The sequence below is a fragment of the Pempheris klunzingeri genome, chromosome 11, assembly GCF_042242105.1.
Source record: "Pempheris klunzingeri isolate RE-2024b chromosome 11, fPemKlu1.hap1, whole genome shotgun sequence".
Lineage (NCBI taxonomy): Eukaryota > Metazoa > Chordata > Actinopteri > Acropomatiformes > Pempheridae > Pempheris > Pempheris klunzingeri.
The window spans coordinates 1050389-1068028 of record NC_092022.1 but is presented as its reverse complement, the minus strand read 5'-3'; the positions used below and the strand labels follow the sequence as shown (position 1 = coordinate 1068028).

Below are 17640 nucleotides of genomic sequence, written 5' to 3'. Positions count from 1 at the left end.
CTGATACTGTTACTGAGACTATTACCGAGAAAGTTAATGAGACTGTTACTAAGACTATTACTGACACTGTTACTGAGACTATTATTGAGACTGTTACCAAGAGAGACTGTTACTGAGACTATTACTGATACTATTACTGAGACTGTTACTGATACTGTTACTGAGACTATTACCGAGAAAGTTAATGAGACTGTTACTAAGACTTACTGAGACTATTACTGACACTGTTACTGAGACTAGACTATTACTGAGACTGTTACTGAGACTATTACTGATACTATTACTGAGACTATTACTGAGACTGTTACCGAGACTATTACCGAGACTGTTACTGAGACTATTACTGATATTATTACTGAGACTGTTACTGATACTGTTACTGAGACTATTACCGAGAAAGTTAATGAGACTGTTACTAAGACTATTACTGACACTGTTACTGAGACTATTATTGAGACTGTTACCAAGACTGTTACTGAGACTGTTACTGAGACTAGACTATTACTGAGACTGTTACTGAGACTATTACTGATACTATTACTGAGACTGTTACCGAGACTATTACCGAGACTGTTACTGAGACTATTACTGATACTATTACTGAGACTGTTACTGATACTGTTACTGAGACTATTACCGAGAAAGTTAATGAGACTGTTACTAAGACTTACTGAGACTATTACTGACACTGTTACTGAGACTATTATTGAGACTGTTAACAAGACTGTTACTGAGACTTACTGAAACTATTACTGAGACTATTACTGAGACTTACTGAGACTATTACTGAGACTGTTACTGTGACTATTACTGAGACTTACTGAGATTGTTACTGAGACTATTACTGAGACTGTTACTGAGGCTATTACTGAGACTAGACTATTACTGAGACTGTTACTGAGACTATTACCGAGACTGTTACTGAGATTAGACTATTACTGAGACTATTACTAAGACTGTTACTGAGACTATTACTGAGACTGTTACTGAAACTATTACTGAGACTGTTACTGAGACTATTACTGACACTGTTACTGAGACTGTTACTGACACTGTTACTGAGACTATTACTGACACTGTTACAGAGACTATTACTGAGACTAGACTATTACTGAGACTATTACAGAGACTGTTACTGACACTGTTACTGAGACTAGACTATTACTGAGACTGTTACTGAGACTGCTACTGACACTGTTACTGAGACTAGACTATTACTGAGACTGTTACTGACACTGTTACTGAGACTAGACTATTACTGAGACTGTTACTGAGACTGCTACTGACACTGTTACTGAGACTAGACTATTACTGAGACTATTACTGAGACTGTTACAGAGACTATTACTGAGACTAGACTGTTACAGAGACTATTACTGAGACTAGACTATTACAGAGACTGTTACTGACACTGTTATTGAGACTAGACTATTACTGAGACTGTTACTGTGACTATGACCACACTGAGTTGGTTACACACCCAGTTTCCTCCTGGGTCTGTCCTTCTATTCACACTGTTTCACATCCAAATAGTAGCTTTTCAAACATATATACAGTTCTACTAACAAAACATGACATTTGTTTTATTAACACACCTCAAACCCAACTGGACCTCAGTACAGCACTAGAGCAAATGCACCCATGACATTAGTCTACATAAAAACTAGTTAAGACTACAGATCACTCCATCTCTGCTTTGAGTTTGGCTCGGAGGCTGAACTCTCTAGTTTCTGCGGAACTTTCCTCCCGCAGTTTCTGCGGAACTGTTTGTAGCCTTTCACTGCTACTGCCTTCCGGCCGACCCTCCTGACTTCCTCTGAACCAATCAGAGGCCTAGTAGATGGCGCTCATCCAATCAGCAACCGCATAGTCCACCCCGCAGGAGGATCCGCCACCCCACCGCCATAGCTTCTTCTATTTTGGCGGCTGTGCGGAAAACATGGCGGAAAATTTGAAAGGTACGCTACATATGACTTCATATTCAATTGTACGACTATTTATTATTGATCTCTGCCTAGGTCTGAGTGTAAACTCGGGTACGTTCGCCTTTCTGTCCCCGAGTTCACATAACTAACGCGAGCGGTGGGGCTGTGTACCATAGTGACTCCAGGAGGACAGCTAAGTTGTCCAAGTAACTTGTGCGGTCAAACTCAGCCTCTTTTCTGAGGAAATTCTCCGCTTGTGAGTTCATAGTAACTTAGTTTAAGCTTGAATGTATGCTGTCTGGTATAGGAAGTAGAACTGGCTGGGCTGGACAGCGGGTGTAGCTCTGTGCATGGCAGGGCGGGCTGCGTGCTTTAGCGGGGTAAACTGCTACGTTACTGGAGCAGCTTCACGCGTCCGGCAGCAGCAGCACGTAACTGTTTAAAAGGCATTCTGGGTGTTTTTAACTCATTCTGGGTGTTTTTAACTCATTCTGGGTGGTTTTAGCTCATTCTGGGTGTTTTTAACTCATTCTGTGTTTGTACGCGACGATTGAAATTCTACAAAAGTGGTTCTAGCGTCAGTTTGTTAACGTTGAAAAATAGTGCAGTACTTCTTTGAGTAAATGTCTCATTAACGTCCTCCTCCACTGCCCTGTTTGTCAGAATGTCAGATTAAGGTGAAATGCTCTTCTATGCCACATTAACCTTTGCATCCTGACGTTGTTGATACGTTTCAAAGCTGTGTTATACTGCTTTGCACCATTAGTAATTACTAGTGGCAGTCTGAATTGACTGAGTTTGAAGTGTGGCCTTGGTGCATTTGACTCCGACTTGGTTAAAGGGAATTTCTGTGTCAGATTGCAGGGTGTCCTGTAAGATGTCCTGGGAACAGCTGGAGGCCCTGTGTCGCCTAGAGAGGCTATACTGTAAACAGCTTGGGGTTAACAGAGCCAACGTCAATGACTATGAGGTGGAATTCCTCTGTGATTACAAGAAGACTAAGGTAAGACATCAATGTTCTACCATCTGACCACTTACTGCTATCAACAGCTCTGCTCACCTATGGTACGCTGCAAATATTAGATGTATGCATGACTACACTGTGTTCAAGATATTGTCTGTAGCTCCAGGCCACTATTATTCCCTTTGATTAAGTACTTTAAGGCTTCACATGCAGAATGGTGAGTCTTCACGCAAACAGACAAGATTTTGTCTAATACAGGCAGTTTGAATCAGTGTGTTGTATCTTAAACATTTAGACATTTAAACATTTGGAGTGTTTCTTTGGTGCTGTGAATTGTCAAGCTTCTATCACTTCACAACTGAAAATATCTGTAGTCTGTCACATCCTGGTTTAAAAAAAAAAATGCATAAATTAAGAAGAATCCAATGTTTGCCCTTAATTGAAGTTGTTGTGTTTGAACAGGAGGAGGAGTTCTATCTCGTGAAGTGGAGGGGCTTCCCAGAGTCAGATAACACGTGGGAACCCAAGAGGAACCTCAAATGCCCCAAACTTATGAAGCAGTTCCACCTGGACCTGGATCGGGAGCTGCGGCGCCACAGGAGACGCTGCACACCTAAAAAGCTGGACAAGGAAGTTGCCTCATTCCTGGTCCAGAAAGCCAAACTCCGTCAGAGATTGCAGCGTTGGGAGGCCCATTTGAACCACACTCGAAACCACCCTGGTCGTATCTTTGTCATCAATGAAGTGGACTTGGAGGGTCCTCCAAAAAACTTCACCTACATCAACAACTACAAAGTAGGCCAGGGCATTGTGTTAGATGAGATGGCTGTGGGCTGTGAATGTAAAAACTGCTTAGAGGAGCCGGTGAACGGCTGCTGCCCTGGGGCCTCCCTGCACCGCATGGCCTACAATGACAGGGGGCAGGTCCGGATCCGGGCGGGGAAGCCCATATACGAATGTAACTCCCAATGCAGCTGTGGCCCAGACTGTCCCAACAGAGTGGTGCAGAAGGGCATCCAGTTTGACCTGTGCATCTTTAAGACAGAGAACGGCCGGGGATGGGGTGTCCGCACGCTGCAGCGCATCAAGAAGAACACATTTGTCATGGAGTACGTGGGTGAGGTAAGACTGTTTTCTTTCATAGTCAGGATAGTCGTTTTTAACTTTCTGGCGACGCCATCTAAGGCAATAAAACAGACCAGACAGTCCACAGCAACGTCACAAGACCACAAATGACTTTGATGTCCCCAACATGAAAAACTGATGAGGTTTATGTTTTTGTTCAGTTAAATCTGCAGTCATTTGTCCATGCTTGGCCAAGAGAGTCTGACAACTTCCTGTCAACAGTGGAAAATATTTATTGTCTCTATCCGTGCAGTACTCAATATTGAATAATATGATCTGATTTGGTTGCCTGAAAATGTGATGGGACAATCCCAGTAATTAGCCATGTGCTAAAATATCAGTACCAGTACAGCACTGTTAGTGAAAAGTGTCTTGGTATGCCATGTTGTCTTTAACATAACTAGACAAAGTTCAGGCCTTTCTGAATGTTCTACTGGATGTTCAAGGCTGCTGGTAATATTGAAGAGTCTAAAAATCAGATAATATATTGGCCCTGCAAAACATCATGCTTCCATTGCTGTGGCCAGTCGCCCTGATGTGACTCTCTGTATGAGCAACGTTCAACAAGGCCGCTCATCCGCATCCCTGACACAACAGACCACTGCAACACATTCAGATATTACAATTTTCTCTCAATCTCTGAAACTCTTCATTGATATCGACTTGAGTCTTCTTGCGTTTATTGCTGCCTCTCTGTTAGACTCTGTTTGATAAGTCTGTCTTCCTTTGTTTGGGTTCCTTTGCAGCCGAGACAGATGCTGCCAATACTGGATTAGAAACTTTGTTGGCAGGACTCTCCGCCATTGAATCAGAATTTTACTGGCATCTGAAGGGATGTGCACGTGTATCTGCATCTGTAGAACAGCCAATAGGAATGCTCTCTCTCTCTCTGGGAGGACCTGTGATTGGCCAAAGTCTCCTGTCAAGGGCTAGACTTACTTAAGTCTGAACAGCACCAAGAGGAGGTGCAAAAGTCAAGTTGTCTCACAGACCACTTGAATACAAAATGCTGAAAGATGGCCCCATGACACCAACAGTATACTGCCTACCCCAGCTTTAATCAACACGCGACATCCCTTTTGCCGACTGTTACATGACGTCAGTTTTGTTCACCTGTTTAGAGAGAATCAAAGACATGTATAATTATTTTCACTACAGGTCTTGTAGTGGAGCACGGAGCCAGCAGATAATGACTGCCCAAAGCTGTAGTTCATGGTAGGGTTGTAATTTCAAGGCATTACAATGAAAGGGGTTTCTAATATTTTTCCCATGATTATAAATGATTGCCAAAACTCTAGAAATCCCCTTTTAATATATCCAGTACAGCACCACCATTAACAAAAATAACAGTGCTGATGCCGGTTTTGCTCTTTATACAAATGGTCCTCAACACTGAGAACTGTGATACGATTGTTATTGGCTGAGCGTAGGGACACTGGTAGTGACATGTCTAGTAAATATCTGGAGTTAGTATTTGAGTTTAGTTTTTTTTTTAAATGAATAATTCTTTTTGTGTGAGATCTCTCAATGACAAAATCCACTGAGGAGTTTGCTCCAGTAATGTCCTGTCTGAATTCTCCAGATCATCACGACAGATGAAGCAGAGAGGAGGGGTCACGTGTACGACCGCCAAGGCTCCACATACCTGTTTGACCTGGACTACGTGGAGGACGTGTACACAGTCGATGCAGCTCACCAAGGCAACATCTCCCACTTTGTCAACCACAGCGTGAGTGTTTTCAAAACGCCTAAAGATATTAATATACTGCAGGCAGCTTGGCGGGCTTTTTCTGATCTACCACTGTCTGCCATATCAGTAGGTGCTTTTAACACAGTCAGTGATTAGTAACAAATTGTGAACATACAAAAAAGAGCATTTTTCATGGAGTGATTTGCGTCTTGAAAGGCATCTGCAAGTCTCTGGATGTACCGCACCATAAAAAATATCGATCAATCGATCTTGATAGAGAGAGAGATGTGAATGGTAGCCAGATAACCTCCGGGGAAGATACCAAGTTAGTAACAGACATTAAAGAGACATGAGGCGTAAGGATGGAGAGGAAGAGGAGGAGAGAGGAGCCCAGTGCATCATGGGAAGTCCCCTGGTGGTCTAAGCCTATAGCAGCATAACTAGGGGCTGCTCCAAGGCCTGATCCAGCCCTAAACTATAGGCTTTATCAAAGAGGAAGGTTTTTAGTCTACTCTTAAATGTAGAGAGGGTGTCTGCCCCCCAAACCCAGACTGGAAGGAGATTCCACAGGAGAGGAGCCTGATAGCTGAAAGCTCTGGCTCCATCACTACTTTAGAGGACTATAGGAACCACCAGTAGGCCTGCAGTCTGGGAGCACAGTGCTCTAGTAGGGTAGTACGGTACTATGAGCTCTTTAAGATATGATGGAGCCTGAACATTAAGAACTTTGTAGGTGAGGAGAAGGATTTTAAACTCTATTCTAGATTTTACTGGAAGCCAATGAAGAGAAGCCAGTACAGGAGAAATATGATCTCTTTGTTCTCGTCAGTGGAGTAAACTTCCAGTGATTTCATGGTGTTATTTGAAGTGTGTGAGTTCCTCCCCTTGTCAGCACTTTGGAAATCTGCTGTTTCTTTTGTTTGGTATTTTGACTTGAAGTGTGAGTGAAAACCTCCTGACACATGTTGTGTTGCTTTTGCAGTGTAACCCCAACCTGCAGGTATTTAATGTGTTCATCAACAACATTGATGAGAGGCTCCCAAGAATTGCTTTATTTTCAACGCGGGCTATTCGGGCAGGAGAAGAGCTCACGTTTGACTACAAGATGCAAAGTAAGTGTCACTTGATTTTCAGTTGAACTCAGCCCATGTAAAATCATCAGTAGTCTTATAGAGCTGGCTGGTGACTAGATAGACATGTAGTCAATGAAATGCTAATTGGTGTTTATCCAAACCAGGAGCAGAGTGCAGAAAGCAAACGCATATTTCACAATCAAACCTTCAGATCATCACAGAATTCATGACGTCACAAACATTTAATATGTATTATACAGTCAAAGGTTTCGACACAGAATCGTTTTTCTTATTTTCTACATTGTAGATTAACATTGGAGACATCAGAACTATGGAGGGACACATATGGAGTAAACAAAAAACAGACTATGTTTTATATTTGAGATTCATCAGTGTAGACATTCCTTGTGTTTCTTGGCCCAAGCAATTCCCCTCTTGTTGTTCTTCCTCAGTAGTGGCTTCTTTGGCTGGTGTGGAAGGAGAGACCATCACAATTTTTGACCCCAAACACCCACAGGGGACGTCTGCGTGGCGCTCCAGCTGTGGTCTGGCTTCACTTTCAGAAGCATGTCAGGCGCAGGCTCATTAATTGACTTGCTCAGATTTAGTTGATTTGGTCATTTTTCTGTGATTTTCGTGCTTCTAATGTGTCCAAACAAGCAACGTTTTGTACTTTTAAATATGTTTCTGGTTGGATTTAATGCTTTGCTGTGGTGAAGCCTACAGAAAGCAGCTAAAGTGAAATTGTTTTTTCCACATTCAAAATGAACGTCTTGTCGAACATGGCCATTAAAAACCCCCCTGAGCGGTTCATGTCTGGCCTGGTGCTACTGATTATAGAATAGTATTGATGTGGTGATGGGATAAACCATAGAAGGGCCGCAGGGGGGCTTTTGTTTTGAAAACTGACCAGACTGACCAACTGACTTCTGGGTGCGGCCGGAACGTGACGCAGACGCTCTGGTGGGTTTTAGCCGTGACTCAGGAGTTCACTGATATATTAATATAATTTATCTAGTATTTTTTGTATTGTAAATTCCTCAAAGTAACTAAAGCTGTCAAATGTAGTAGAGTACAAAGTACAATATTTTCCCAGAGATGTAGTTGAATAGAAGTATAAGGCAATGGACCACAACATAAAAATACTCTAAAGAACAAGTACATCAAATTTGTACTCAGGTATATGCAGTATCTGTGGTTGTGATTTTCTTTTCTAATGGAGAGAAGACCTGTTAGCTACTATCTGAGCCACAGAATATTCAATCTTTATATCAAAGCAAAACTAGGATACGAAAACGAAGACGTTTCATCAGCATCATCTACCAACTTAGAAAGTTGGTAGCATCATTGCCGCAAGTGGAAAAGTTGGATTCTTTTACGGCCCAAACCCCTGAGCATAGTTCAGTGCAGGGGAGGGGCTTCGTGCTTCGTAGAGCTGGGTATGTCACTCAACCAGGGAGCCACTCTCAATCTCAAGTCAGAAGTTCATCAGTAGTCATTCCTCCGTTTCATGTCCTCTTCATTCACACTTCACACCAAGATATGATACTGGGAATGTCTGCTTCTCTCTGATATAGCAGAACTCTTATTCCAGAAATGTGTCATTTCCTTTGGAATATCTCTTCCAGATGTCGTTGAAAATCCCATACTGACATGCTGCCAAAGCTTGACAGTCTTAGCAACACTAACGTAGGGTGGAGGGACCTGGTGAAGGGTCCGTACTGGTGGCTGCTAAAAGCTGGCTTTTTAACTGAACCCTTTCCAACCTGATTCTTGTTTGCTTCCAGTTGATCCAGTTGACACAGAAAGCACCAAAATGGACTCCAGTTTCTGTCTAGCGGCGCTCCCCGGCTCTCCGAAGAAGAGGATTCGAGTGGAGTGTCGGTGTGGATCGGACTCCTGTCGAAAATATCTATTCTGAGAAGGGACTGCTTGGACCGTTAACTGTGTACACATGTGGAAAATTGTACAGATTTGTATATGAATTTTTTTCTTTTCTTTTTTGTTTACAGAGTCCTTTTTTTATACGTGAATATGACAAAATCTTCCAAGATGAAAATCAATCCATTTCACATCCAAGTTACTTCAACATAAGGTTGACTTTCTTGGTTTCTCACCAGTAGGTTGCTTCAGTACGCGGTTCCAGTGATTTTTAAATCTTTACATTGCAAGATAGACAAAAATAGACGAGTGAGCGTGTATGCCAGTCCACACACGAAGGAAAAACTGTTTGCGTTTTGGCTAAATCACTTCCTGTGGTTACTGTCGATGTGTTCATGAGACAAGATGTGCCTGGATCACCTTTTCATCACTGTGACATGAACATTCCTGTTTATTACAGCTTGGGTTTTAGTTTTTAGTTTCTATCACATCTACCAGTGACAATATTGTCCTCACTCAGGTCATCAGTTACACAGTTAATAGAGATGATTTAAAAAAAAAAAAATGTACAGTAGGCAACATTTAAACAATGGCATCTTTTTATTGGTCCACTTCAGCCTTAACAGCCAGCAGCACTCTGTGTAGATGTCCATTGTGTTTGTTACCTCCATCTAAATTTATAGAACCTGAACAGACTTTGGCTCTTGTGCTTCAGTTTGCAGGCACCATGTGACCCTGTCATCACACACACGTCTCCCCAGCTCCTGTTCTCCTGCCTGCTACCATGTTGCCATGGTTGTTCCTTTGGCACTCTTTCATGTTCTCTGGATGTAACTATCCACAAACAAATGTGATTTTATTGTAAATTGAGACTTGGTAGTTAAGTGTGTTATTTGTAGTGGTTTGTGTTTCTTTTACCCATACTGTGATTTCATCACGCTCCTGATGCTCCCTCTGTGGTGGAGTGGGGTGAGCTCATGTTCTCTTCCGGGCTCTCTCTGCATAAACTCTGTTTCTGTGGTGTGCGTTTGAAAGGCTGCTCTTGTTATATCAAGTTATGCAGTTCATGTCATCAAGACTGGGGACAGTCTCTCCTCCAAGACTTTATGCTCTTGCACACACAAATACACACACACACACACACACACACAGTCTGCCACCTGAAAAGGGGTTTCACAGTGGGACAAGCATCCAACAGTCAGCACACAGCATGTCCCACAGATCTGCAGTGATTAACCCTCAGCCATCACTGCTGTGTGTGTGTGTGTGTGTGCGTGCGTGCGCGCGCTTTGTGTCACCTGCACTAGATCAGGACATTACAAAAGACAACACAAGCATATTCTGATACTTTAGTGTCATTGTGGGGAAACTATGGATTCAAGGCTCAGTTCAGCCAAAGAAATGGTTCCCATTTAAAGTGAAATGAGAGAATCAATACCAAAACTATCTGCATGACCAACACCACAGCACACCACAGACGGGGCTATGTTACTTTTCTGTGACCGTGGAGAACAGGCCCTTTTAATGGTGAAATGAAGGACGACTGTAAGTTGTTTTTCTGCAAACATTCTGTCACAGGAGTGACTTGGCCCAGAACTTTGTGGTCAAATCATTTTAACGTGTATATTTTAACAGTTGAGACATTCTGGAGAACAGAAACAATGTAAATAAATTATTATGCATTTATATTTTCATTGTTGTAGTTTTAATAAATTCTACATGTGTTGGGTAGGGACAATGGAGAGTTTTTTTTTTTAAACTGTGCAACACAGTCCCACTAGATGGTGCTTCTGACTCGCTATAGCTGTCAGCCAGTTTCACTTCCTGTTAATAGCAGTACAACCATGTATCAGAAAAACACAGCAAGTCTTCATACTCCCAGATGAGACAAAATAATTTAACATCAAACCAAATAATCCATGTGGACCCATGAAATATGTCAAATTTTGACATTTCTGATGTGTGTCCTGTTACGGCCCTGAAAAATGTAATTTATTTTAGCAAAAAAGTCCTTTCACTTCCTTGTTAAGATACAGACCAAGACAAACAGGAAACATCCCAGACATCAGTGAATGCAGCGTGCTTTTGGAGGTAAAAAACAAGGCATGCAGATGCTGCTGTTGTAGTATTTAGGCTTGTCTTGCTGTTTGGTTTGGAGAACATGTCCCTTGTTGTTTTGGGGTATGCTATTATATACTATACTATTATATTGAATCTGGATTAATACTGTTGTTTGGGGTAAAGTAACAGTAGATGAAAGAGGGAGGGGTCATGACACCAAAGTCTGGCCTCATTCTGTCAGTCAACTTGGTGATCAGTCCTGTCGGTGCTGCTCTGAAAGCTCCTTGGATGAGAATGTAGGCCAAATTGGTGTTCAGTGTGTCGCCAGTAAAAGCCAATCATCTCACTAGAAGAGTGTGTATGCCTCACCTTATGTGGCAGGGATTGCTGTGGATTTGCTGGATTTGTGGAGGATCAGGACTTCCTGAGCTCCCAGTGAAGAGACACAGGTGGTTGGTGTCAGTGAGAGGTGAATGGCTTGTGGACCATCGGTCCACTGACGGGAAGCTTTCAGGAGCACTGATGTCTGTGTGCATTTCATGATGTTGGTTTTTATCAAGCCATTCTTAATACTTTACTCAGGCCCTGTGACCTGAGGGACTAATCCTTTTCCTCTTGTTCCCGGTTTGTGTAAAATGCATGCTGAAAGTTCAGCTAAAGCTTCTGAAGTCTGAATAATTTCAATCAGTGTTACTTCTACCCTACCCTATCCTACCCTACCCTACACAACCCTACCCTATCCTACCCTACCCTACCCTACCCTACACAACCCTACCCTATCCTACCCTACCCTACCCTACCCTACCCTACACAACCCTATCCTACCCTACCCTACACAACCCTACCCTACCCTACCCTATCCTACCCTACCCTACCCTACCCTACCCGACCCTACACTACCCTACACAACCCTACCCTACCCTACCCGACCCTACACTACCCTGCCCTACCCTACACTACCGTACCCTACCCTACCCTACCCTACCCGACCCTACCTGGCTTCATTACTGCTAATATACCATCTCTCTTACCTCTTGTGGTATAGTATCTGGCTATGCAGACAGTTTGGCCTTTATTTGTCCAGGTTCTGAGATATGCTTAAAAACTACAAAAAGTTCTGAAGGAAAACAGAAGTGCGCTCACTACCTCTGAAAATTGTAAGATGAAGCACTGAAAAGGTTTGACGTGTGAGCACTGAAAGGACAGTTAAGGTGTCATTTGAAGTGCAAGGGCAGATGGAGACAGTTGAATTGTCAATTTGTGTACAAATGTTAAAAGTGACAGTTAGGACAAGCAAGTGATGAAAGCAGCTCATTAGCATAACTGTAAATGTTGAAGTGTCAACTGGTGTGAAAGCAGTGACAGTAGCTGAAATGTAAATATAAAAGGAATAGTCCCTATGAAGACTGGTGACACTGCCAGGAATAACATGGGGTCCTGTCTCTGGAGTGAGACGCTGATTTGCTTTAGTGGTGTGAACACTCTGTTCTGATCCATTGGACTGGAGTGGAGGCAGAAAATCTGGACAAATAAAACCAAATACATTTGCATGCATGATACCACCAGACCAAAGTGAGTGAGTTAGTAAGTTACAGAGTGAACCAGTGATGCTGCCCCGTCATACTGCACCATACCAGCATCATCACTCAATCTCCAAAACAAGAGGTTAAATCCACATCTGTAGAAAGGTTCTGTTTGAACAGTATGCAAAATATGTTCTTGTAATAGAGAGAGATACATGTGAGCCCCTGCCGTAGGTAATCATAGTAATGTTCTCATCATTTCAAATGAAATTTATTTTCATTACAAACTGACAACAAAAATCATGAATTGCCAGAGACATGCGTAATAGCTCAACCACTTTTTTAAATAATACAGATCAAAGGAAACCGCAGCGTCTGACTTGCCATCAGCATTTTCTGTGGTCAGAAGAAATTCCTTTCACATCCTTTAAACCCTTTGGTATTTTTTATGTATGATATTTTGATTTCAGGATGCGGTGAGGTGAGACTTTTCTTTAAACCTTCGACATTAAATGCTCTGCTTTAAGGTTAAAGTGGGTAAGGGCTTCTGGAGAACTCACAGGCCTGGCTCCCTCTGAACACATTACAGCGTTGAGAGTTTTTCTCCGATCTGTTCTGTATTACAGCGTGATACCTTGTTTTTGTGCGTGTTACCACATAACAGCAGTTCAACCACACACTGATTTGGACATTCATCAAACTGGCATGTGGCTTATTTGCTGCCGGTTCCAGTCACACCGACATTCACGACAGCACACTGTGTGAGGGCTACCAAGTTCTGTTCATTTCAATGGAATTATCACAACAATTAGATTCAGCTTTAGTGAACTTCTGTAAACGAGCAGGTTTCCGTTGTGGCTGATGGCAAAGCGCCCGTGAAGTTACTGGCCTCAGACAGGGTGATAATTCTGCAGAGTCCCAACTGGACGGAGCTGGCATACAAACATGATGTGTTTCTTTAATCTTGTACATTTTATTTATTGTACAGGCGACAAGAAAATATCATGTTTGTGAAGCTCCACCAGCTGCTTTATCAGAATAAACCTGACTGTGTCGGTGATGAAAGCCTCATTCTATTCCTCATTTTGCTCCTCTGGTGCTGCTTGATTAATACAACAGCAGCTTTTCTGGTGTGACCAGGCCGTTCTAGAGCCTCTGTGAGCCACAAGGCAAGGATTAAAGGATAATTACAGTTTATTATAACTTGGGTTTTATTTCTGTTGGTTTTTCTTAGATGTGGGAACATGGCAACACGGCAGGAAGGAAAACTGTGATGGATTTCTGGGTTACAATTTTTCCTATTGGTTTGTTTCCAGCCTGTGTGATCATGTGACCGCTCAGACAATCACCGAGCTCACAGACCTGAGCTCTCAGTGTGTTATTACTGATGGAGACGGCCGAAGCTGAACACCATGGCGCTATCCTTTAAAGAGAATAACAACTTGAGTACTGATTTCATGTCAAAGTGAAACGGCCAAATGTTTTGTATGTACAATTCTTAGTTATTCATCGTCACTTCACTGAAACATTCCCAGAGAGGCCAGTGTGTCCGGTCACATCTGGCCTGTCCAGATACTTTTTTTTTTTAACTTCATTATCCCTAAATATGTACAAAATAACCCAGTCCAATTAATAGTAATCTATTACATGTTTTAAAAAGGGACTTTGAGTAAACTTCATTGGTTTGAAAACACATTCAGATCTTTGCATTAGGAAAAGGGTCAATATGAGAAAAACTGAGGAAGCATTTGCAGGAGTGATTCCTTCAAAATGCAATATGTGTCTGGTCAGTATTTTCCCTCAATGTCCAGCGTCACCTCTCACATACATACAGTCACACCTGCCGATAGAAACACACACACACACACACACACACAGTAAAAATACGATGATCAGGAACTTTTCCATTGCATTTCAAAGTTGGTTTGTTGTCAATATAATACACACTAAATAATACAGTGGTCACAGTAAATTTACAAAAGATAATCTGCCTGAGGCAACTAAAAAAGCACGATCAGGCCTCTCCAGCATCAGCTGTGAATCCACACGCTTCTCTGGGTTTGTCTCAGAAATGAAAATGGAAAGACCAGTTGTTTTTCCTTCATTCCTCAGGTTGATATCTGAGAGGAAAACAACAGAGACACAAAATCCAGAGCGGGGGTTCACTCCGATCACCAGTCTGCAATAGAAAAGTCATTTCTACTACTTTGTATGTTCTCCTCTTTTCCCAGCCTCCCATCTGTCCATGATCACAGTTGCTCCAGGTTTTGATGGGAAGAGTCTTCCAAATGTCACTAGTGTACACATTGTTCTGTTTCGTCTTTTTCAGTGATTTCAGCACATACAGAAGAGACACGCGTCTACTCTTTGTTGCATGGTTTGATGTTTTTATGGAGTAAGGCCATAATTCTGAAAATAAAAACAAGATTAGCAATTCTCTGTGGCATGCTGTCGTTGGGGGTTTCAGATATGCCACAGCAGAGACAGAGGGGCACCTCAAACCCCGAAACACACTATTTCTCCTCAATCTTAAGGGCTGTGTCATGGTTCCAGACATTCACTGACAAATTACAATCTCTGTGTCCTGTCATTTACCTCCACCTGAGCTCCACTTGAAGTTCCAGTTCATTTTCAGAGAGCAACAAGAAAGAAACACAGGTGATCCGTTTATCTAGATTTGTGCAAACTAAAGCAGTAGATGTGCCTTCTACTGCGTCCTCAGACTTTCAGCACTGTGTTAAGTAATGATGATTTCAGTCTAACTTCTCCCGGGCTCTATCTTGTAACGTTACGAGCTGGTTTAGAGAAATCTTTTCATTTCCGTGCCGGCCATCTCGGCTTCATGTTGCAGTGGGACAGTGTGTTGTTTCGTCTACCGCACAACTCAGGACACAGGATGTGACTGCTGCTGTAAAACACAGCCACGGTCACTTTTTGTGTCCGATGGATAATCAAAGACTGATTCGACAGACGTATGTCATCGTTTTGACATACAAACACACACTTAAAAGATTTTGTTCATGTTAACTTTATATCATCATTTTGACCTAAAAGGTAATAACCCTGACATCTGAGGAAAGTCTTTGTCTGACTCAGTACCTCATCGTTTTGATTTAAAAAGTATTTGCACCTTTTTAAAATTCCAAAGGTTGCTTTAGTACCTTCTCATTGTGTTTTAAAAGTCCTGACTGAAAGGGGCAGAAAAGGCCTTCTGTATCATCCACCACCAACAGGTGCCTGCTACGATCAGGTAAAGCTCATTTTCCAGCAGTAGCACCAAGATGCAGCATGACACCAAGGCCTGCTGAAGCTGCTGTGAGACCAAAAGAATTCGGATGGATGGACTGATGGACAGTGAATGTGTTTACTAGGCTCACCTAAAGCTCCTGTCTGCTGTCTGGCCTGTGCTTTGGTTGTACTTTGTTACATTTCACATGGAGCAAATGAGGCTTTGAAAGAAACCCTAGAAGCTAGATATGGTTACCAGTGCCCCGTTACATAGTCCCTCTAGAAAAGATTTGACTGAGCAATTTTCTTCAGTAAAAACAGTTTTACAGATGTAATGTGATTTGTCCTTGTGGAAAAAGTCCGAACCAAACAAGGTTTTGTCCGTGGACATGTTATTCTAAGTGTGTTTAGCTGCACGGACCCAGATGGGATTTTGATTTTTTTCATTAACAAACAAATTGAGCATGATGTCATGGGTCTCCGGTCTGTTCTATCTCAGCACCTCTTTTCTTCACATACTTACATTTCATTTGCAGTGTCTGTTTTTCTACCATTTATGAAGCTATCAACACATTTCTCCCCCCTCAGCCCAGTGCAGCTGTTTTTTTTCTCCCAACAGTTTTACTACTACTACTACTACTACTACTACTGATAATAATTATAATTATAACGACACAAATCAGGATTGCAATTAATATTTGATTCCTGCCGGACTGGGAATCACCCAGGCTGCGTCACTCCCTCATTCACTTCACTCAGTGGTAAGTACTGAAGAGTTGCTCTGTTGAGAATAAGGGTTTAGGTCAGACTGGAACTGACATGTACAATAAAATAGGAAAGACAAAAGGCCCAGTGATCTCAGTGAGCACTCCAAACAGTCAACAGATCTACTGTACATGTGGAGGCAAAGCAAATCCTAATAAATCTTTTGATTAAGTTCAACGTAGGAGAACTTTGCTTGGCTGAACGGCTGACAATGTCTAAAACTATTACAGTCTGTGAGCTGTATCAACGTCCAGCTTCATACAATCTTCCTCTGCCGAAGTATAAACTACGAAACCGCTTTACCTACTTTTTGTGGATTAAAAGCAAGTTCTCAGGTCGCCCGATCATGTAGCAATAGATACACTGCAGCTCTACAGAACTGGTTTTAATAACTGGGAGCAGCATGCATATAAATAGTGAACAGCAGCAAAAGGAAAACTTGAGCATTCCTTCTCCTGCTTCACAGATGTCAGAGAAGTGGCAGAAACAGGAATGTTTTGCTGTTTGTGCATAAAGGCAATAACAAAAAAATGAATAATTGAATATTAATTTCAATTCAATTGTAAGCAAATACAAGCATTCACATACATTCACAGGTGGATTTCATGCTTCTGACACACGAGCTCTTGGAAATAGACTGTGTCCATGTCTGGTGGACATCAGCTGGATTTGCCATCTGTGACAGCTGCATCTGTTGGATGTTGGGGGGGGGGTCTTGTGTTGTTGGGGGTATTGTGTTCTGGGCATTTTTTGTTCCACTGTGGACATTTTTGAGGGCATTAAATAGTGCTTTTTAAAGTTCTAAACATTCAGACACTCAAAATAGTGTAAAGTAAATAAAGTGCTTTCTTCTCTCTTGCACTACCTGCAAGTGCAATGGTCTATTGGAGGACGGTATCTTCTCAGAGAGGCTTTTTATGCAACTGGGCACTGTGTTCAGATTTAGACTGTAGGCTAGTTAGCGAGAAACTAACTGAGAAGCTGACCAGGTCTTGTCTTTTCTATAACAGTGGTAGAATGTCTGTGGTAGAATTGTTAGTTAACATCTATGATGAACAAAAAGAGAAACAGTAGACATGGATACAAAGAAAATTCATCCTCGATTTCAGTGTTCCTCTGTCACTGATGTGTTTTCTTAAGACACAACAAACAGTGATTTCACGTTCCTCATTCACAGGAGCACTTACATTTCATTACAAACTGAAGATCAGTTGAAACCATCTCCCCGGCCCCTGAGTCAACAGGAGCCCAGCATGCTATTCATAAACCTGTTGATCAAGACTTAACACATTTGATTTGAAAGTCATTTTCAGGCCAGAATGTAACATAACGTATAATAATTTGAACTGAATCCTGACTTTAACATTATCTTAGTGTGTACATGGGCGAACAGCTGAACAAATAC

At 42.0% G+C, this 17640-nt stretch overlaps 1 protein-coding gene across 1 annotated transcript; it reads left to right on the top strand.

Annotated features, from left to right (window-relative positions):
* The first annotated feature begins 1913 nt into the window (after window positions 1-1913).
* On the top strand, window positions 1914-9131 carry LOC139209938 (histone-lysine N-methyltransferase SUV39H1-like). The gene is made up of 6 exons (XM_070839847.1): window positions 1914-1958; window positions 2783-2928; window positions 3352-4011; window positions 5597-5743; window positions 6687-6816; window positions 8565-9131. The coding sequence occupies exons 1-6, from the start codon at window positions 1940-1942 to the stop codon at window positions 8696-8698; spliced, it is 1236 nt and encodes a 411-aa protein (XP_070695948.1). The 5' UTR covers window positions 1914-1939; the 3' UTR covers window positions 8699-9131.
* Window positions 9132-17640: the final 8509 nt, after the last annotated feature.